This window comes from Onychostoma macrolepis, chromosome 06, assembly GCF_012432095.1.
Source record: "Onychostoma macrolepis isolate SWU-2019 chromosome 06, ASM1243209v1, whole genome shotgun sequence".
In the NCBI taxonomy this organism is placed as follows: domain Eukaryota; kingdom Metazoa; phylum Chordata; class Actinopteri; order Cypriniformes; family Cyprinidae; genus Onychostoma; species Onychostoma macrolepis.
Genome location: NC_081160.1, coordinates 24,387,455 through 24,412,071, shown reverse-complemented (window position 1 = coordinate 24,412,071; position 24,617 = coordinate 24,387,455). Strand labels below are relative to the sequence as shown.

General features: G+C 35.7%; 1 protein-coding gene across 2 annotated transcripts in view; it reads right to left on the bottom strand.

Annotated features, from left to right (window-relative positions):
- srgap3 (SLIT-ROBO Rho GTPase activating protein 3) overlaps nucleotides 1-24,617 on the bottom strand; it is an 87,477-nt gene that overhangs the window by 40,048 nt on the left and 22,812 nt on the right. For both annotated transcript variants that reach the window (XM_058778428.1, XM_058778429.1), the window contains exons 3-4: nucleotides 12,899-13,061; nucleotides 7,192-7,254 (exon numbers count right to left, since the gene is read on the bottom strand). In XM_058778428.1, coding sequence (XP_058634411.1) covers nucleotides 7,192-7,254; nucleotides 12,899-13,061 — 226 coding nt within the window. The remainder of the gene's footprint in view (nucleotides 1-7,191; nucleotides 7,255-12,898; nucleotides 13,062-24,617) is intronic.

Here is a 24,617-nt window from a genome sequence, read left to right as displayed (position 1 = left end):
ACATTTCTTTCTTTCTGACTTGGTAGCCCCGCCCACTCCAAAATCTCATTGGTCCAAAATCCTGCTTAACAGAAGAGCCATTTAAAAGAAAAAATTCTCTCTGAACAAGCCAATAATCTTCCATTGTACTGCCAAATTTCATTCACATTCACACATAATTACACCATTGGCATCAGTAACATAAAAAACTGTTATAATACTGAAAGCACAAATTAGATCTATGATTATAGACATACAGTATATATTTATTTATTTATTTATTTTAGTTTAAGAAATTGACACTTTTATTCAGCAAGGATTCAATAAATAAATAAATTGATAAAAAGTGACAAAAACATTTATAATGCTACAAAAAAAGTTTAATAAACTTTTTGTTATTCAAAGAACCTTGAAGACTGGAGTAAGGGCTGCTGAAAATTCAGTTTTTACTGTATTTATGATCACATAAACGCAGCCTTGGAGGAGAGTATTAACTTTGCACATTAAACCGGGACAGAAGAGAGTAACAAACACTGAAAAAACCTATACACTTCCAGTTTATGTGGGAAAACACTAAATTATCCTAGAATGCTTCCAATTTTCATAAAAATGTAAATGAGAATATGTACTGCAGAAACAACCTGCAGTTGTTTTTTACTCAAAATGAAGACATCTATGGTTTTCCTTGGTAATACAAAACAACTCAATCCTGAAACTTTCTTGAAATGATCTCCAAACTAGTTTAATTCCAGAGAAGCTGCACAGGTCGAGAAGGATCAGTTGTATTCCCGTCAGCTCTACAGAGCAGATCACCTCATGAATATGCATAGGAGTATGGACTTGGCAGCAGAAGGACCATAATCCTGCCTCTTTCCACCAAGTCCAAGCTTTCCATTCAAGCCCGGGATGACAGAGGCTGAAGGAGGGGGCGATCTAAGGACAATGAGATTCTGAAGGAAGCGTGTATGAAACACAAAGCTGATTCAAACAAAACTGCACGTTTTGCTGACTCCGACGATGGAGCTCTCTGTATGACTGAGGTGTTTGCAACGATGCAAACTGTTTTACCTCATGTCTGATTGGTGTGACCCAGTCTGCTATTCAACCCCATTATCCTCTCTGCTCAAACAATAGAGCAGAGCAAGTGAAAGGGGAGGGGGCTTCTCTGCACCACTGCCCGGCTTTATTCCGCTCCTTATAGCTGGCAGATGCCTGTCTGATGGTGTTTTCAATAAAAGGCTTATTAAATCAGCCAGCCTGCAGGCGTCCACTGACTGCTCATCTGCGCTGACCCTGACATTAATGTACATACACTCAGCTATTTCACTCTAACTTTACACCCACAGATCATCTGATCATTCCAGAGGAGGTCATCAAGTGCGTCCGCACGATGGCACTGTGCATGCTTTTAGTGCTGCTTCCTGTGATTTAATGTGCCTGTGCTACTACAATATGAAATTAAATGGCAAAAATAATTGTCTGTGACCAGGTTGTCCCCCATTGTCCATTATTTGGACAAAGAGCTAGTCCTGTCTCAAATTTGCAGTTAACATGCAAGACCGCTCAAACAAACCACAGAGCCACTGTGTTTACACTTTTTGTGGAGGTTAACCTATAAATCCTACTGAAAGGAAATGTTTATCCAAAATGTCTGACATTATTTGCACCCCCGATGTCATTCACAACCTATAAAATGTTCTTTCTTTCATGGAACACAAGTCTTGTGAATGATTTACTAATTAGGAGTGTAGTAATCAAAAAATGCAAATTCAATGCATCATTTACTGAATTTAATAACTGATTAAAACAACCATAACGATGTGCAATTATGTGTACATGTATTACCCAAAAATACAATTTCAGAGCATCAAAAATGTTATATACCAAAATAAATCATAAAATCATTAAAATATATTTACAATCTTTTTACTTACAATCTTATGGTTGTACATAAACCTTGGATAGAAGAAAATATTTAACAAAAGTTACCTTTTAGCAACATACACTACTTTTCAAAAGTTTTGAGCCCTGTAAAGTTTCTTAAGCTCACCAAGGCTGCATTTATTTAAACAAAAACAAAAACAGTAATAATATTGTGAAGCAATATCACAATTTAAAACGACTGCTTTCTTTTTTAGTATATTTTATAAATGCAATTTATTCCTGTGATGGCGAACTTAAACTTTCAGCAGCCATTTCTCCAGACTTTAGTGTCACATGATCCTTTGGAAATCATTCTAATATTCTGAGTTGGTGCTCAAGAAACATTTCTTTTAATTATCAATATTGATTAGTTTTGCGGCTTAATATTTTTGTGGAAATGACACTTTTTTCAGTATTCTTTGATGAATACAAACTGTTGAATACCTTTATGAAAACCATAAAACATGGACTATTTTAGTCACAAATACACTTCAAAATATTGACATGCACAAGGTGAAGCCATGCTAAATTCAATACAGCTACACCATCAGCCTTGTTCTTCGAACTAATATTACATGCTCCAGTCATTAAACGCTACACAGGACCCAGGCCCAGTGTCCCTACTATTCCCTGATGGAAAAAGCTGTTTCCTCAAGCTCATTAGGTAGAGGATGCAAAGGATGTTTCTCAGAGAAGTGCAAGCTGTGTCTGGCTCCAGGACAGATCACCAGCTCTTTCAACAGGGTCTAGTAAACATACACAGATGTGTGAAATGTCTTCAAGCTAACCGATTCTTAGATGGTGTACTCACATGCGGTTGTGTAAATGATGTAGCCATTACAAGGTTGATGGAGGGCAAAATGTGGTGCTAGAATCTGCAGTACGCATGTTTGAAGAAACCATTAAAACCGCCTTCTATGCGGCATGCTACATTTATATCAAATATTATAATGTGCTAGTCTAAAATATTACATACAAACCTTGCACACATCGGTATATATGTAAAATGACCAAATAATATAGCTTAGAACCGACCGTCGTTTTTTTTTTTACATTTTCAATGACAAAACAAGCTAAACTCAATAAGACTACAACACTCAAAGTGACACTTATTATTAAATACGCAAGCAGGTTGAAATTATGAATGAAAATACTGTGCTGCTGAATAAATGTACTCCAGTGCAGGAGAAAATGTATGTTAGCAGTCAGCTCCTTCCAAAGCAGTCACCCATCAGCTCATGCCCCTCAAAGAGAACACAGCAAAGGAACATGTTTACAAGCAGGTTTGATGGACATGGCTGGCAAACCTCCAGCATCAAAATTGTATTTACAGGCATGCTGAGGTGAGATGCCCTCAGCTGTAAAGAGCAATGCTTAGTCAAGATTGACATTAGATACAGTACTGGGATCTCTTTAAACACGTAATTCTGGTATACACCTTCATGTTGTTATTATTAGAAAAAAATATTTAAATAAAACGTAAAAAGGTCTCATACAAATGATTTTAATAGGACTGTAAATTCTGCTATGCACCAACCATGATGAAAATGTGTAGCTTGAAAATGTGTTAAATCGCTGTAATTACCACATGTAAACCCATGGATAAGTCGGTATGGTTTCATCAGACTAAATATGGTTACTATCAAAAATATTTTATGAAAAACAGTAGTTTAAAGCAACTCTGATTTTCTGCTTACATTTATATATATGTATATATAGAGAGAGAATTTTATTAAAAGAATTGCCTAAAACATTACTTTTAAGCAAATTCTTTAGGACATATTTCACCATATAAAGCAAAATATATTTTATAAAACAATTGGTTTCAGCTGTTATTTAATTTAATTTGATTATTTTTAAGGCAATATATTTGCCTTAAAAAAACACTAGTTTACATGTTACAACATGAAGTACATTCTCACCATTCTTAGGTTAAAGAACTTACAAAACATTTATTCTCACATCTAGCATCACCGCCTTGAGGTTTTGTGGCCTGGGTTTGTCCGAGAGCTGTGCAATGATAGTTTTTTTTCCCTTTGCTAAGCCGCATTAGCTCAGTATTTGAGCATTAGCCAGAAACCTTAAACTAACTTGCAATGATTTATATACAACTTCCATCTCCACAGAAACTGCCCGGAGCACGTCTGCATGCTTCTGTACTGCACACACCCTAACTGCTACAATTTCAACTTCTTGAACACTGAAGGAATTTTTGAAGCATTCCAGCTAAACTATTTTGGCCTGTCAATTGGCCAAAACAGACTGTTTGTTGTAAGACCTTGTGATAGACAAGGACTGGCTAAATGGGCAGCACAGACCCATTCATCATATCAGACTGATGTCTTTAAGATCCTGATGAGTCAGAGGACAATGAGAATGAATGACAACCTTTTTCAGATTGTAAAAGGATAGAAACGAAAAGAGGAACTTTAATTTCTTCAGTCAATATAAAGGTTTGTCTTGTGTACCATACCATAACAGAGGATAGAGCTGCAACCTGGCTGAATAAAAGAAACAGCATCCTAGATTTTGAAGGCCTGCAATTCCAGCTTGTCTTTCAAAGTTAAATTACATAAAATTAAGTCACATGTCTATGTCTTTAGGAAGTGGCTCTCAAAGTCAACACCCAATTCTTATGCATAGAAGCATGTGTAATAGAGCTTCAAGTGCAGTCAGGCAAGGGCACTACACTATAGACTAATTTCCTTAAAGCTGAAGAATTTATAATGAGCTATTTTGCCATCATTCAGAAAAAGGATTACTGTTCTCAAATACAATACACAGCCAATATGTCGATGTACTTCAGCTCTCATTTGTTACAAGCCTTTTCCCTGGAAAAAGCTGCTGAGCTTTCACCTTCCACAAACTGTGTGCAAAATTCACAGTACTTTCCATTAGCAAACACTACTTTAACTTCTTCAAGCTGCATAAATGGAGCTAAAAAGAAATAAATGCAATTTTGGCTTTCAATCTGATTGACAGATTACAAGTCGCGCATAGAATACAAGACACTACAGGTGAATAGGGTCAAATTTTAACTACTAGATATCACCATACGTTCTCCAGCTAATTAAACTGTGTTATGCATATTACAAGTTTTATCTCACTTTGCAAACCTCTATATAATGTTTGCTTGATAGTGGAATAGTGGCTTGCTTCTGATCAACTGTTCTTGATATACAGCTTGACAATAAAAATGAAAGAGAGCCTGCACTAGAAGCCTTAAGTATTGATCTCTCTGCCCCCTTCCTGTGGTTTGAGTTATGTGCTCTGAATGTAGAAAAAGAAATATGAATGTAAAGCTTCTGGCAGTCCCAATGTGCAATGTGAAATTTCTGCATTGGTTTTGCAATGTGTTTGTGAATTAGGATGATCAATGCTTCTTGATTTTTTTTTCTTGGGTATTAAAGCAAGGCGCTTCAGGCAAAACCGTTTTTTCATGCACTGTTCAATTTGAAGATTTTGTGCTATTTTGCTTCCATAGCATATCTGTCATCTTTCAGACTAGTGAAAAGAAAACATCCAAAATACACATTTAAGTGTTTATTGTCTATTTACGTCTGTACTTAACAATTAAATATATATTTAAAGGCTGTTTTCTCAAAGTGAATGAAATCTCCACTTCGGTACAGTACATACAGTACATCGAAATGTACAGTTTTTATTCCTAAGGTTTGTGCAGAGTGGTTTGTTTATATTTCATTCGCCTGATTTACCTAGCATTTTGTTCCTGATTTTTTTTTTTTGTTAGCTGTTGACAGTATGTTCTGATTTATGGAGTGATAAAAAGAGATATCTAAAATCCCCTGTTAAACCTTTAACTTCCTCATGTCAACAAAACAACAAACAAGAAAAAACAAGAATTTTCAACCTGGCTTAATCTAATGTTTAGATTTCTGTTCTAGAAATGTGTACAGATGAGTGCATATTTAATCATACAATGCCTCATTTGTGTATTTAAATATAACATTTCAGATTTACATTTTTTTATGTACTTTTATTAACATAATCCTCAGTCTATACTGAATAATTTCAATTTGTGGTAAACCTACAACCTATCAATATATGGGAAAAGAACAGACACTGACATTTAAAAATGTATATAAAATATGTATGCTTTTGATTATATATATACATATGCATATATATCATCAAAACTGATAAAATTGCACACAGCCCATACTCTATACAATATAATACAAATGCAAAGCAAAGAAATGACATACTAAATATTTTGTGACCACAATGATGCAGAACGTAATAATTTAGCTCTTTCTGGAGGGATTCGGTATCATGCTCTATTTGAGGAAAAAAAGAGGAAAGAGGAAGGGTGGCAGGGAAAGGATAATGATCCTCTCCCATGTCTTCTCCAGCGATACATTACACTCCCTGTCAGTGACCTTGAAACACATCAGCATCAGAGCGCCAGATCCCAAAACGCATATGTGTGCGTTTAAACAATTTAAAGGAAGGAACAGTGTCTTCCTGATTCACAAGCTTCATATCTAAGCTCGTAGGGATTTCCGAATGGCTTAGGACTGTGTTTTATAGTTTCAGATCTTTATGTTAGGTTTTTGACAATAAAATTTACAGCCGTAGTCAAGAGATGACACAACAGGAGAATGACAGTGTAGCTAGTTTTATCTAGAGATACGGGTGAGACATTTTACTATGCCACCTGCATAAAGATGCAAAGAGGACATCTGGAATAGGTCAAGGAACGGAGAAGAACCTCCCTCTGATGTCCTGTCATGGGTGACAACATTAATCTCATCCTGCTCCTCTGCAGAGGTAGCTTGGATTTCATCCAGAGAGAAAAACTGAGAGGCCCAAAGAAAGTGCCTGCAACTTGGTGAGAAACTAAAGCAATGGAATCAAAGAAGGATTTCGGCTCCTAATGACCCAGATTCTGAAGCGTATTAAAATGCAATGTGGAAGTGATTTAAAATGTGCCTACTATGAAGCTTAAAAACAGACAACGTCACAGGCGTCTCTATCAATCTACTATTTTCCCATCACTAGCACTATCACGAATAGTACCACTTTTATTATTCCCTCAAAAAAATCCCTTGATTCGTTTCCCATCCTTTAATAGAAAACTATGTGAAGCAACAGTTTCTTTCTTCTCCAAACTGTCGCGCAGCCAAACTGTTTTTGTTCTTGGCCAGAGAGTCAGCGTTTCCATGGTGCATGGCAGGACACAGCGGGTGAGAGCTCCATTCAGAGGGAGAGCGAGAAAAATAGAGAAGGAAAAATAAAGAGAGAGAGATTGAGAGACATTATACTCACAGTGTACAGCTCGTTTGTCACTTTCACCAGCTCCTCGTGCATCTGAATGCCAATATCTTTACTCTGCAACACACACACAAATAAAAAAAATAAAAATGGGTCACAAATTAATCAAACTCTAAACTCTACATTATAGATTAGAATATATTAAAAAACAACAATAAAAAAAGTACAGAAACATCTAGAAACATTAAAACCTCATTTGCTAGACATCTAGTATTACTCATTTAGTTCCATTTATAATTTTACAACCCCATGTTTTTTGATGATATTAAAGATGTTGTTTTCCCATTTTTATAGACTGGTAATATGTATAAAATATCAGCTCTTTTTTTATAACCTGCCAAGCATCACAAACATACTTGACTGACATCCAAAATTCAAGCTAGCATGGCAAATAAAGGCATTTTTTTTATTTCAGTTGTTTACGGTTGTATAAGAATAACATACTTTCACACTAATCTAATAGTATTTCTGCAGTAGGCTATGCGGTATACTGTCTGCAGTAAGTTTTTTTTATGCATGGAATATTCAGATGAAATACCTACTACATAAATAAAGCATACTGCAGACTATATCCTTAATTTCCATTCCAAGTGAGGCAAATGAACCGAAAGTAATATTAGCTGCAATTTTTGTTTACCATTTTCTTCACATTTCTGTTGTTTCAAAAAAACAAAACAATATTTGATTAAAAAAACAAAACAAATTAAACATGCAAAATAATAAGTTCAAAATAACATCAACAAGTAGCATACTACTGTTTAAACTTTTTTTTTTTAAATCATTTTTTGGTTTAACAGATGACTATATTTATGGTTTCAGTACTCGCTGATTAAATTTTGACTGGTTAATCGGATGTTCTATCATCATCGAGCTGGAGGCTTCATGTTTCTCACTGCTGTATGGTGACCACACAATATTGCTGCAAAATGCTAAAAAGGCTCATGTTTTCAATCGATCGATCATTTGACACAATGCTTTTCACATAACCTCTGCAGCATGACTTCCTGCATCTTTGTAAACAGTTGTTCAGACAGGGACCAGGCTGATTTAGATACTCTGCCTGTGACACTGAAAACTGCTTATGCATTCCTGTGGTAAAATAATAATTTAATAATGCTATAAACAAGTTAACGGGAAAGAAGACAACTCTAGAGGAGAAAAACATTTTGTACCTCCTCCCACACAGCATAGCTGCTCCTGCTTACATGCACACGTACACACACCTGCTGCCGTGCGAGAGAATTCACTGCTTTTAACTCTAAAGTCAGTGACACAATCTGGCAGAAACTGGAGGGCAAGAACTCCAGAAAAGCTGGAAATTGTTCAATGCAAGCACAATTTTTTGTCATTAAGCACCAAAGACAGAGACCGGCCTAGATAGACACATTCAGACACAAAAAAACGTCTGGTAAAACTCCCATGCCGACAGAATCTGCAGGTACGAGCATCACCTTTCCTGTCAACAGTTCAAAAGCTGTGCGTAGGGGTGGTGCATTTCTCTGAGGAGACTCAAAAATAAAAAATTGAAATCAGATGACAAAACAATGCATAATAGAAAAAGAAAACAAAACATAAAATGACATCAAAAAGCACATAAACTGATTTGTGCAAGAACAGTGTTGACTGAAACTAAAACTATTAAAAAATAGATTTCAGGAATTGAAATAAAGCTAAAAAAAACTACTGATACTGGTTGAAAAACTTAAACTTTAAAAAAAAAATGAAACCTAACTGAAGGTAACTGAATTAAGTAGTACAATTACTAAATCTAACTTAAATAAAAATAAAACTAACCAGATATATTGGACAAAACACAAAAGCACATAACGAAATTACTAATACTGTAACAGTATATAAACAATACTAAAATAACACTACACCACACACTACTGGAATGAAACATTTTGTGATATTTTGATGCAATAGAGAGCTGTCATACTTTAAAAAATAGCTTGAGCCCAGTCTGTTTGAATGAATTACCCCAGTGCCCTTTTACGTTCGTAAAGCATAATGGACCATTATTCCCAGCGATCAATAAAGGCTACAGCATGTGTATAGTCAGGCCTGTGCTTAGGGATCAAAAATAATCTCTCTCTACACATGAATATGTACATACACATACACACTTATCCCTGCAACCAATTTACACATCTAATCATCCATGCTAATGGGATAAGCACCTCACAATATTTCATGCATATGTGTTGATTTTGTTTTTAGGAAACATGTAGACTCAATACAGCACAACATCTGATTGAAAAAATGTTGTCAAGCAAATCGTATAAACACATAACCACTGCTCAAGAGACCAAGTACAGAACTGCAAAAATAATATGGACAGTATATATATATAATAATATATATATATTTTTTTTTTTAGAATTTGATGAGAAATATTTATATTTATGGATGTATCAATATTTATATTAAAATTATATTTTATATATTTGAATAAGCAATTTCATGTTATTGCAGATAACCAATAAAATGTCCAGTATTCTAATTTCCATCTATTTTGTAAATTAAAGTAAATTAAAAATAAAACAACAACTAAAATTAAGGATTTGCTGCAAGTGACTTTATTAGTGTTTTTAATGGTCCATTATAAGTAGGATTGTTAATAAATATTAGTTTTAAACATATAAATAAAATAAAAATAAAACACAAATTAAATAAAATGTATAGCAATACTAAATAAATAAATGCCTTGGTCATATGTTATAACATGAAATTATTACCATGGGAAAATTGCATAACAAGATAGCACATTACATCTTGTGAGATAATGAGGTCTTCCCTTTTTCTTTATCTTCTCACAAACCCACTGCAAATTCAGGCTTTTGCCGAGCCAAAACAGGCATTATTAAACGGCCCACGGGGATTGAGAATCAGTATTACTGCATACATCACATTCACAGAGGAGAATATATGGCAACGGCTCTCAGTGGAAACCTCTGATGCAATATTAGGAAAGAGCCAAAGCCACTGACACACTGCAGTCTCTTGCCGCTGGTAACACTAGCGTAAGACTGTTCAAAATGCTGTCAAGCTACAGTACATGTTTCCCAGCTGTCTTTGCTGCTCATTCATCCTCATCCGACCCACCAGCGAAGCGTTCCGCTGACCTCAGGTGTGCGTTTCTCATCTCTCTGTGTGCTGGAATCCTCTGACGTGGACAAAACTGCTCTAAGTGTTTACTAACTGCTACTGAACGTCCTGAACACGTAATTAAAGAAAAAGTTCAAATAAGAGCTTAAGGATGTAAGGAAGGGTATTCATTATCATACCAGACGGCAGACTCATGTCGCTAGACTTGTGATTCTCAACTACTTTGGTTTTTACACTGGACATCAAGCAGTGATCCAACTGTACAAGAGCACCAAAAGTAATCAAAAATGTCCTTTAAAATCACACAGTTTTATGAACTGTGAATATGTTTTATTGCCACAGTGTTGTAAAGATGATTATGAAATATCAACTTTTTTAAATCGGTTCATTTTAGTGAATCAAAAACACCAAGAGTTGCTCCATTCATGAATAAGTACTGTATTATTGTATGTTAACTTTATGTATACACTCGTTCTCATGTGTCAACATGTTTAGAATGACAATTAAATTAACTGAACTGAACTGAAATGACTCTTTTGAGCCAGTCCATTTAATGAATCACTTAAAAGACTCACATATTAAAGTGAAATGTTTATGAGTTTAGAATTGTATAATAATTTCGCTAGTTATAATAGTTTGACAATAAAAATGCGATCTAGAAAAGCAAGGTTTCTTTATTTTATATCCACATATTAATAATTGGTGATAATTTTGTAATAAAGCAAGATATTCTTGCTCTCTGTATTACTAAGAACATTAGCTAAAAGATTCTAACTGTAAAATCCCCAAATGAATCAAAATTGAATCAATCTGAATCAAGTCGAACTGAAAGCAAGTGAACTAAAATAAAATCACCAAATCTGCAAAGATAAGCAGCCCTGTTTATAAATATGCGCCTGTCACATCACAGCATAATTCATGCATGCATTCATACAGAGTAAGGTATCTTAGGTGACCTTGAGGACACTCACTGCAAGCAATTAACAGTTTCCCAGGGTGCTCTGGGTGTGTTTTATTGGTTCACAGACACCTCACTGAACCACTCTCCTATGAATGGCGGCTGGAAGCAGAGGGCCTCACCTACAGGAAAAGCAGCCAGGTGTAAACACGCTAGTAGTGTTTGGATTACACCACAGGAATCCAGGCTATGTGTTGACAGCGTTCCAACTCATATAGTCCAGACCCCATAAGTCACACCACAGAGAATACAGCCAGTGGCGGCACTCCTCGCCACAGTATGACTTAAACTCTGAGAGGATGTGCATAAATAGGCTGTAGTCACACTGCGAGACAGCATGCATTTAGACACGCACATTCATTTTGTCGCATACAATCCGTACACCCCGTCTGCAAGCATTTAAAATCAGCCTAAAATTCCAATGGTACAGCTAAAACAAGAAAGCAGGAGGTAGACGTTGCTGTGCTAAGAAAAATGTCTGCCAAGGAATTGCATGCAAATGTATGAAGTCAACTGGCTGAGTGAAAGAATACATAATGATTTTGGAGTGTCTGTTATGATTTTCCACATTTAGAAAGGTTCAATGTTTCCTATGGAAGATTTGCAACTTTTTAATTGCACAATTCAGACTTCAGACTTCACTTTTTTCACAATTCCTAGAAATGTGAGATTTAAATGTGCAATTCTGAGAAAAAAGTAGGCATTATGAGATATAAGCTTGCAAATGTGAGAAAAAAGTCAGAAATGTGAGATAAAAAGTCGCCTTTTTATTTTTTATTCCGTTGAGGAAACAAGAAACAGTGAAATGTAACAAAACTAAAAATTCAGATTTCAGAGAAAAGTTACAATTGTGTGATATAAATTAGGAGTTGCAGGAATTCTGACTTTTTTCTTAGAATTGCAAGAAAATAGCCAGAAATGTGAAATTAAAAGTCAAAATTACATGGTGGAAACAAGCTTTCATAGTCTCCAGTAGGTTTACTGCAAGAAAACACTTTGTGCAGTCCTAAAAGTCACAATAGACCTAAAAAATAAATAACTCATCTTGTTTTCGTGGATGTATACTAGTGCTGTCATACGATTAATCGTGATTAATCGCATCCAAAATAAAAGTTTTTGTTTACATAATATATGTGTGTGTACTCTGTATATTTATTATGTATATATAAATACAAACACATGCATGTATATATAAGAAAAAATATGTTATGTTTATATATTAAATACATTTATATATGATATAATTTATATGAATATAAATATATACACGTAAATATTTTCAAAATATATGCTGTATGTGTGTGTATATACATAATAAATACAGTACATACACATTGGACGCGATTAATCGTGATTAATCGTTTGACAGCACTAATGTATACAAATTTATTTTTAAATAATAAAATTTTATTTTTTGTAAAATAAAATTGTAAAACATGCACACAATACTGAATCCCGCAATGCATTTAATCTATTTTTAATCCAATTTAGTATAAAAAAATGTCTTGGCACTTAAAAGTCTGATCAAATAGTGAGTATTAACACAGAGGTTTCTGTAAGCTGAAAGTGGACATGAGATTATCATGGTATTTAAATGGATGTGAAAAGAAAAAGAAGGATGTCAAAGCTACAAACCTTTTTGAAGAGCCGGATGACGTCCTCGCTGATCTGAGCCAGGCGAACAATGACATTATTCATGTAGATGTCGTTAAGTGTGGCATGATCTCTGCTTTCTCTTCGGGTCTGGTTCAAAACCAGATACCAGCAGTTCACTGAAGAGAGGAGGTGTTGTTCTTTCCTGGAAGGGCAGAGGAAGATATAATAATGTTAAATACTGAGCTAAATTGGTTTGCTTGATTTTGAATTTCTTCCCTTCCCACTGAAATGTTTGGCTTGTTCTCCATATAACATTTCGTCTTCCCATAATTGTCAGATTGTCCGACGAAATTCACAAAAAGATTAAAGAAGATATTTTGAAGAATGTTGGTAACCAAACAGCTGACGGTAGCCATTGACTTACATGGTACGGGAAAAAAATACTATGGATGTTTTTCAAAAATATCTTCTTTTGTGCACAACAGAAGAAAGAACCTCATACAGGTTTGGAACAACTTGAAAGTGAGTAAATAATAACAGAATTTTCATGATTGGGTGAACTATGCCTTTAGGTCTCCATTACCACACGTACAGTACTCGGCACCTGACAGTAAACTGATCACTTAATACCTTAACACGGCTAAAAATAATGACGCTGAGACAGAAATCGTCCTAGTTTGAACTTAATCAGCTTTTGGGACCATAAGCTTGTGTTCTGTGCTAACCCTTCACTTCTTTTCTTAGTCCTATCTTCTTAACCAATCAACAAGCTGAAGAACTGAGAATGCAGAAATAAATAACTGAGAGTTGAGAGTACTGAAAGCCAAGAGATAGCAGGATGAGGCTTTGGATAAACGACACAAGGAGCAAAGGCAATTACTTCAGAGAGTATTTGGACTAAGGGGAGAACATCAAAGTGTGGCCTCTTGCAAGAGTTAGTGAAATGCTAATCACTGCTAATGAGGAACGTATATCTCCCTGCTGCATGTGGCGAACGTTATTAGCCCTGTAATCTGCCCTCAAATGAGGATAAACAGTAAACAAAGAAGCACATGCCAACTAGTACCCTATTAATGCTGATTTTTGGGAGCTTGACAAGCTTACCAAAAACAAACTAGTACAGCTTAATATATAGAGACATCTGTAAGTTTTCTGCAAGATGATGACAATGGCGCACTTCTTTAAGAAGCCACCAGATCTAAGTTTTAAAAATGACTTTTGTTGGTGTAACCTAGTGTAGTCAAGTTGATACAGTTTAAATAATATTTTGACTTGTATTAAGCAGTTAATTTGACTTCACACCGAACATACTTTTCAACAACTTTATTGAGCAGGAAATCGGCATATTAGAATGATTTGTGAAGGATCACGTGACACTGAAGACTGCAGTAATGATCATGAAAATGCAGAAATAAATTACATTTTAAAATATATTAAAATAGTAAACAGTTAGTTTGAATTGGAATAATATTTCAGAATTTTACTGAATGATCACCATTACTGATATACTATGGTATGTAAATTCATTTATAAAAAATAAATAAATATTACCATGGCATAAGTCCAAGAAACATGGTAAAACAAGGTACAAGGCATTTGATTAGTGCCAACCCTAGAGATCTGTATTTCAAGATTAAAATCTGCTGGTTTGGAAATAAACTGATCCACCGTGCTGTGGATTCTCAGTAAAAAGAGATGAGAAGGTTATATGACTTGCAAAACACAAATGAATAAGTAGCACTGTCTGTTCATGCATAGATTCCTCTTAAAGATAAACTTCATATGCAGAAGATATGAACTGCATTTACAAGAATGGGGAAGAGGAAGAGGAAGGAGTGTAATGCAGTGTGCCAGATCACACATATGCCGCAGCAAGGCCCACCGAGAGAGCTGAGAGATGAACAGCTCAAAGTGTGGCTGTGCAAAATGATCAAAGATATTTTTTATTTTTTTTGCCCCTGCTTTTGAAACTGGCAATTGTAGCACTAGGCCATAGGCTAGATCTCTACAATAGATTAGAAATCGCCTTATTTCATCCAAAACTGCGGAAAGAGATTATCTGGCCCTTTTCTTTTATTCTCATTTACAATTTTTTTCAATATTCAGAAAATAGATCAAAAGCACAGCTCCGACTCTACAATCAAGGCCTGAAAAAAGGATCATATGATTCATAATCACATTTCTCCAATTGCTTTTTTCAATGTTCATGGTCCATGGTCCACAATCCATACAAAGAGCCAAAGATCACATAAAACTCTCAATTTAATTTCAAAGGCTTTGAAACAAGAGTGCAATGCTCTGAGGCTCTTGCATACTTATGTTTTCTTTATGCTATGTGTAGTTAAAATGGGTTTGGGTAGAGACAATGTACATCCAGCTAATGTTGGAGATCAAAAACTGGTTGTAAATCTGCTCATTCCATTTAAAAAAGTAAATACCAAAACATATTATTTTCACAATGCTACTAAAACAGTTCTGTTAAAATTAATAAAATGAATTGTGTTCTCATAAGTATGTACTGTATGAATAAGTCTAAATAACTCAAAGAGGCTCTTGATTTACTTAACTGTTTACTGAATTAACTGCAAGTCATTATATTCATCATGTTCTCAAAGTACTAGAATCATGAGTAGAATTGTTAGGAATCAGAATTATTAGATTCTAACGTCTAAAATGAGCACAAACCCAAATACAACTACAGAAGCACAAATCTGTGGACTTTTACAGAAATTCTGACCACATATACAATTTCCTTCTTATGTAACCATAAATAAAATATGTATCTGCCGATGAAAAGCCGTTTTCAGCTTATAAATATATAGTCAGCTGTTTTAACACACAACAGCCGCCTTGGGACAACTATACACCGCGCTTTGCTGTGATTGTTTGTGACAGGAGACAGGGGTTTCTGGAATTTGGTGATATCCTTTTTGTGGGCCGCTTCAGTCCTCAGAAAGCCTCTGGCACAATAACAATATTTAAATAAAGTTCTTATCATAGCTTGGCTGTAAACACTTGCCTGTGATGTTCAATAACAACAGCAAAAAAAAAGTTTGCTTAAAAATACCTTTTTTCAGTATTTCAGCATTTTCTTAAATTAAGTGCATCTGAGTTGAGTGATAGTTCATGGTTTTGTTTTATTGCTGTGGGGGGGTTTTCCACAATTTTTAAGTTGCATGGATTTGTTTAATCGTTTTGTACATTTGTAGTAGGACATTCAAAAGCGTAGCAAACAAAACAGTTCTCTTTTCCCCAGACATGTCCTCTTTTTGGACCTAAAAAATTGCGTCCGGCCAAGATTTCTAAATTGCCCAAAATGTCCGGGATTCGGCTTTTGCTTTCTACAGTCGCCATTCATTGTGTGCATTTTTGTATTAAAGCCCTACACACTGTTTTCGTAAACCCCGCTCTCGCTGAATTTCTGACCTGCTCCCACAAACATTCTATATTGAATATAATTTTTGCGCATCAGGGAGCCGCTATCAATATGCGGAGTATTTAAATCACTTTGGATGAAGCTCGTGTTGGATGCAGGGTTGCCAAATCCGCTTTTCTTTTTTTTTGCAAGGAATTAGACTGATTTTAAACTGTTGCGGGGGCTTGATTTTCTCCCCTGGGTTAAAGGTTTGAAATATTGCATAAATGACATTTGACTGAAATGCTTGTATTGAAACATTTTGCATTCTACAAATATGGTAGATGAAGACAAGAAGTTTTGTGAAGGACGGGGGCCACTAGAGGATATTTTTATAATCAATCTGCATAACGGTGACTAAAATAAAATTTGTATTTTAGGTATGGAAATTACATATTTTGAGTTTTGATATTTGGGATATGGTCATTGCGCTACTTTGAGGATTACTTTAAAACCCACACAACCCTTCCCCTCCCCGTCTGCATCCTGCCCCCACTGTCCTCTTTTTTTGAAAACTTCAATATGGTCACCCTAAGAAAGAACAACATGAAAGTGAGTAGATGACAAAATGTTAGGTGAATGATTCCTACAAATGAAAGCACTTGAAAACTAAAAGATATGTCTCTCATTGTTTCACATCACCCTAGACGCAAAATCTACCAGGTTTACTGCAGTTCCTCACACATAAATACAAACACACATGATAAGCAGCTTCAATCGAGCGCATGTCTACCATTGATCCACAAAATGGGCTGATCCTCAGAGGTTTCCAGTCAGAACTGAGCATCATGTTGTTAATCTCCACATATCGGATCCTTGTAAACAACTCTGTCAAACCCTCTCGGACTTCAGTACTTCACAGCTCTGCAGCCTGAGTCAGAAAGGATTAAAAAAGGAAAAATGACTGAGTGTGAATGAGTAAGTAAGTATGGTTTCTGTGGCAGTACCATGACGAAAGTGATATGTTTGTTTAATTCATCTGTGCGAAGTGCAAGCTTATATTTGTATTACTACAAATTATAATGAGCAGAAGCATGCAAGTATGTAGGGCTAGGCGATATATCGCATGCGATATGCATGCGCATCTCGCCAGTAAAGCCGGTTCCTTGATTAGTGGTAAATCTCCATCACCTGTTTTCAATGAAATTAAATGCCGGCATTTAATACATGGAGCCGTAGATCACTGACAAGCTACGCAATATCACGTTCATTATCGCAGATGAATCGCCTTCGATAATGAACGCGATATTGCCTAGCTTGTCAGTGAACTACAGCTCTGTGTATGAAATGCCGCTCCATTTGAAAACAGGTGATGGAGATTTATCGCTAATCAAGGAACCGGCTTTACTGACAAGATGAGCATGCATATATGCGCTATATCGCCCAGCCTTTACATAGATAAAAAAGTGACACATTTTATGTGTATTGTTGTGTCTTTTTTAACCTTTAAGGCTATGCAAGAGATCTAAAGATCTCTAATCCTATGCTAAGAAGCGATAATAAGCAGTTATCCGTATTGTACTCAAAAACACCCACGCAGAGTATGAGTGGGGTTCAAAATCACTTCACACTTAGCTTCATTATAGCAACACGAGCCATAAAACCCAATCATACAATCACACTCACCGCCTGCCACAATATTCATTCAAGAAAGTGTTTTTTTTTGTGCCAAGCCCGACACAGCTTTATCAAAGAGCTTTTAATCCAGTCTGGGGTGGCTTGCTCAAGCTTATCTCCTGACGGAAAAGCAGAGGAAGGAATCAAGTGCCAAATCAGGAACTGTAGTGGAAACAGAAATGGGTGCACACGCTCCCCAGTTCAAATGCATTTCCGCCTTTTAAGTAAGCTTCAATAAATTGCAATTGCACATTTTTCGCTGGCCCACCAACCACCCTCCCACGCCCCCAACACACCAATAACACCCCCCCCCCCCCCCCCCCCCAATCCACAAACATGCAAAATGAGGCCACCAATGTATGATTGCTCCCAGCTGTAGATCCATGAGAGCACTGGAAAAGAGAGAGAGGAGAAAATTTCATCTGAGCGCTGAATGGTAGGACAAGGATTAACTCAAAAACTCATTGCTGATGATTCTGACCTCATTAATCTTACATTATTAGCCATATACAGGGAACCTAAACCAAAAGATCTGAACAGAATGTGTTCGACCAGCCTTGAACGTTTAATTTGGACTCGACTTTAAAGGAATAGTGAATTCTGTCATCTTTTATTCTCCCTCATGTCATTCCAAACCTGTATGACTCTTTCTTCTGTCAAGAATATTCTGGCCACTTTTCAATATTTTTTTTTCATACATAATGAAAGTGAGCGAGGACTTGGTTCGTCAAAATTCAAAACAACAACAAAACATGCTATATATACACATTTCTGTCATGACAACTCTCGGAGGGATTGGCATGGTAATGTAAAGGAGAATGTTAATGTATTTGGTCTTGGTGGAACAGATCTGCTACGCTGCTGCTGCGGCAGAGCAAGTACCGAGACTTGCTACTGCCAATACATCCACAACATGCTGCTGTGAGCATGTAAGAAAAACTGCTGCTGTAAATATAACATACATGAAATAACTCCCATATAGCATACATGAATCACCTAGCACTAGTCATATATTTGAATGTTGAGCAGCGAGTAGTGATGGGTCGTTCTTGAACGATTCATTCATTTAGAACGAATCTTTAATGTGACTCGGGAAGAACGAGTCTTCTCAGGGAGTGATTCGTTCAGTCGCGCATGCGCAACATCCTATAGGTTCTGCACTGAATTAGTTCACCTGTTTCGAGTCTTCGGGTTTGAGTCGTTCATTCATCACGTGACAGCCCCATAAGCTAAACCAATGCAGTCAGAGCCGGAAAGAGAATTGATTAGTTCACCTGTTTCGAGTCTTCGGGTTTGAGTCGTTCGTTCTTTTGTCACGTGACGTGACAGCTTTGGGCAGAGAAATTAGTTAATTTACAACCTTCCTTACAAACGGGTGCATAGTCATTATTATTATTATTTACTCGTACAGTTATGTGATGCATTTCTGGTCTCAAATTATTGCTTTTAATTTCTGTCACGATGGTTCTTTTCCATAATACTGAATGTAGTAATAAAGATAATAAAGAGTTGGTTATGCTTTAATTTAATTTAATTAATTTTTTTGGAGTCTAATCTTCATAAAATACAATACCTTGTTGTATTTATGTCTTTTGAGTTAACCCTTTAGATTAGACTATAGTGTTACTTACTATACTTTTGTAACATATGACACTTTAGACATTAACACTGTGTACACACTCTTGAATTGTTTTTTTATTGTTTATTTTTGTGCCAGAAAAAGCTTTAGCAAAGAGGATAACTATTCCAAAATGAATTAAAACAATTTAAATAAAAAATACAAGAAAATTAAAATATACTAAAGCCACAGAGCCAGATCATAACCTTAATATTTTAAACTAACATTAATCATTCATATTCAAAATGTTATTTGCTTTCACTTTATGTCATTGTGTCCTTTTTGACCAATCTTCTTATACAAATATTAGACCAATATGTCAAGTCTGCCTAGGAAAAACAATTATACCAGCAAAGTCAAAATTGGAGTAAAAATGAACAAACTATAAGTGCTTTGTAATTTTAGGCTTGGATTTTTTTTATTATATAGTTATATTATATGTTTATTGATATACCAAGACAGTGAAAGGACAAATCAATCAATATTTTATTTATAACAGGGTTTTATTTATTTATAAAATAACACAGCTCCTCAAGAAACAGTAACAAAAACATAGTGACAGAAATGAACAGACCATTTTTATTTCTAGGAAAATGCTTATTACACATATTTTGATAATTTTATGATAATTCTTAAATATGATCCAACACACAAAAAATACAGTTTTACTTTATAGTATTTTACTGATCCGGCAAGTGGTCACGTGACAAAAGAACGAACGACTCAAACCCGAAGACTCGGGAGGTGAACTAATCAATTCTCTTTCCGGCTCTGACTGCATTGGTTAGTGTATGAGGCTGTCACGTGATGAACGAACGGCTCAAACCCGAAGACTCGAAACAGGTGAACTAATCAATTCTCTTTCCGGCTCTGACTGCATTGGTTAGTGTATGAGGCTGTCACGTGATGAACGAACGGCTCAAACCCGAAGACTTGTCAGATAAGAGGTGAGCTGAGCTAATCAAGACCCAGATAAACGATGAATTAATCTTTTCTGTTTCTTATAGCATTATAGTTTGTATTGTTTGTAGTGTGATCAACGTTTGCATAAGTAGTAGATGTGTTAGGGAAGTAGCACGTAACATTTTAATTATATTTTGCTAAAATGAACGAAATGAACGAAATGACTCGAAAAAAGATTCGTTCATTTTGCTGAACGAGACTCAAAGGTCCGAGTCAGTAAAATGATCCGAACTTCCCATCACTAGCAGCGAGCTCATTGGCTACTAATACAGGAGAGAACCAATCAGCTGTGCCATGTGATAATGATGTCATTAGGTCAGATGGAGTTAGACCTATAGGACTGCGGCATCTAGAGTTTCATGCCAGAACTCTGTAAATATGTGCACGCGCGTCTGTGTGTGTGTGTGTGTGTGTAGCTTTGTGTGAGAAACAGACCAAAACTGAAGTCATTATTTATGGAAATCATTCTGTTTTTCACTGGAATTTGTGAATTCAGCTCACAAAATCTGTCTGCAAGATTTGTCCTTAATTGGATCACTACTATTTTCAAGTATAACTTGGATTACCCAGACACAATTTTTTATGCTGTAAATCCTGAAATAAAAATTTGCCTATTCCATTATGTTAATGTATGTTATAAATCTTCCTGCGAGTGATTCATCCATGTATATATGCATTTTTGACTTCATAATGTTTCATCTTAAATGTCAGAACTTCTCAGAAGATCTCAAGTTCACATTCATTTTTGAGTGCAACGCCCACATCTCAAAATCCATGTATAGAATCAAGTGCAGCCCTACATTTTTAGTTTTTTAGTAATCTTTGCACTCATATGCACATCACAATATGGAAGAAAATTCTGTTGCTACTTTCGACACATCACAACTTTAATAGGCCACTGGAGGGAATCATAATTGTGAACATCTTTCAGTCTGTTGGCTACACACAACTACAGTATAACTTAAAAAACAGTGCATGCATTATATGAACAAATTTTATTATGCTTTATGGGTTCTGGCATCCTTTTTGAAAGTTGAAAGCACTGGTAATTGCATGGAAAAGACCAGTAAATTATTCTTGTTTTGCGCTCTACAGATGAAAGAAAGTCACACGAGTTTGGATTGCCATGCGTATGAGTAAATGCTTTTTCATATTTGGATGAACTAATCCTTTAATGTCTAAGTCTGAGAGATTCACTTTCCCAGCACACACAATCCCAAGGGCTTTGGCACACTCTCTGAGAGGCTTGGCAGTGAGTGAATGAAGGCCGGAGGTGGAAGGCAGGTGCTGCCGTGCGAGGAGCGGAATGCAGCAGGAACGTACCGCAGGGCAGTTTGATTTCAGGCTCCTGTCCAATAGGCTGCAGCAAATGTAGTCTACATGCTGCCACATCTACACCAGAGCTGCATCTCACCCCAAAATCTCATCACTTTCTTACATTAAGCTTATACTAACCAAAACACATCTTTAAAGACAGCTATAAATTAATAAATAGAAGTAAGAGTGAAGACCAATCAGTAAAATAACATCACCGTTGATGGTCTGCCATACAATGTTAGATGTTTGTAGCAATGGTCAAAAAAAGTCCTGGCAGACTATGGGCACTGCTTTGTCCCACAGGCAAGTGCATGAAATCCATGTATAACTTATAACAATCTGTATGGATTTATATATTAATGAGGTTGTGAATTAATACTGAATGAATAAATTCCACATCACTATGATCAGCATGTATAAAATATGTAATATAAATTACTTATGGGTTAATATGTTGTACGGATTAATAGACAGGCTCACATTACATGAGATCTGTGTAAATTAGAACTGATTAAATAAGCTTGTCACCTAATCAAGGGAACATACTTAACCATAAATATCAGTAACCACATTTACATGCCCTTAATTTTAATATTCCAGTTTATATGCTCAGTAGACTTTGGAATACTTAGATATGCATTCATGTTGCTCTACAGGAAGCACTGATGACATCCTCTCTGGTTATTAATTACAGTGCATTTTAGTAATTTAGAATAGTAATTTAAATCAACTCATTGAATTGTTCTTATTCAGTATTATTTTCATATTACTGAGATATTATTATTTTTATTAATATTTTGAATTTGTTTATATTTGTTTTCTTGTATTTTTTGTCCATATGGTTTTTATTCACTTTTATTTCAATTGTGTCAGCTAGCTAAAATAAAATAATATTTCTGTTTTTTGTTTTAGTTTTAGTTAACTATAATAACAGCACAAATTAGTTCAATTTAAGAACAATAAGTAAAATAAAAAATAATTGACGTAACAAAATTCTGATTAATGTAGCAATATCCACGTGCATGTAAATTTCACTGAAACATCTGGCAGAAATAGGCCTAACTGATAATGGAAGACAGCAGATGTTTCATACACAAGAAATGTCTTTTCAACCCTTCTTTAGGTCAATTCATTGTGCTTTGTCTTAAGCAAAATGTAAATTGAGATATTCGCTTTTTGAATGCATGCAAACATCACAAGCTGGATGCCCTCAATGCATGCCTTTCCAATTCTTGGCATTGAAAATCTGTGTGGGCAATGGCTTTTTAGTCATTTCAACCTAGCAAAACAACCTAGTGGTCTCAGTTTAAATAACTTTCCATCAGCCAAGCCACCCTGCAAAATATACGCAGAAGCCTTGACCCTCATTCACGTATACCTTAGAAGTAATCTATGGCTGCTTTAATGCACAGAGACAGAGCTGAACTGCAGAGCAGATTGGATTAGTATTCAGGTACTGTGTGTTGCAAGTCTCAGCACCAATACGTATCAAATAAGACTGCAATAACAACACATGCAGGCCAGGGAACGAGGCAAGATAAGAACAGGAAATGGGGTGAAAATAAAGCTAAACGTGTGCAAACACACACAAGCACACAGACTTTGTGTTTTGACTGGTAAAACCCAGCGTGGATGACAAGTCTGCTTTGTGGAGATAGGAAAAGGTATTTATTGACTTGAGACACACGGACACAAACACACAAACGGCCACACTATTGTAGACACCTTCTTATCACCTCTAGGCACATCATGGTCTGTCTAGAACTACATAAGTTGAAGATAGTTGAGGTTCGTTTATGCAGGGATTTTTACCTTTATAAATAAAGAGATTAAAAAGGCAAGTGTAGACTGAATAACTTAATGTGTTTAATCTTGCAAAACCTGCATAAAGTTAATAAAGAAATTTACTGAAGGATATATTGTAGCTGCATTTGGTTGCTGTGGGCAGTTGAAGCAAAGAAGAGGAAGACATAATTGTGCATACAGTATATTATTTATTACACAGCGTTCCTGAATGGAATACTTGAGTGAATCTCAGGCAGTTGTTTTCTCAAGCAGTTTGCATTAAACTGAATAAAAGTGACAGTAAAGACATTTTTTCTACTCTCTCCTTTTCTACTTTCTTGAAAAAAAGGTGTCATGGTTTCCACATAAATATTAAACAGCAAAACAGTTATCATAATCAATAAAAGATATGTTAATTGAGCACCAAATCAGCATATTAGATTTCTGAAAGATCATGTGAGCAACGGCTGCTAAAAATTCAGCTTTGCCATCACAGAAATAAATTCCAATTTATTATAAAATAGATATATTAAAATAGAAATCAGTTCTTTTAAATTGTAATACTATTTCAGAATATTTTTACTGTGTTTCTATTCTAATAAATGTAACCTAAGTGAGCATATTACCTTTTAAAACATTTATTTAATTAAAAAAGAAAGTGCATGAGTCTATCTCTCCACTGAAAAGACAAAAGTTTGTTGTCTATGTATGCAATTGTTTGTCTCTGCGTTTGAGTGTGCTTGTTTCTTAGCATGAGTCAGCTGATCTTGCTGTGAGACTTGCATCAGCAAAACTAGAACCCAAAAGCTGACAAAATATCAGAGAAAAGAGGAAGGGGAAAAAATGAAGTACAAAAACAAAAACAACTACAGAGAATGACAAGGCCAGACGCAGGGCCAGGAGAGCAGCAGCCATTGGCGCTGCCGTTCCTCATTGTTGTCTGCAGTAATGTAGTCAATGGTGCAGTGAGACGGGCCCCAGGAGCAAGCAGCAGACGGCCCTCCTCCACCAGCTGCTATTAATTAAACCCCGCCAATCCTGCT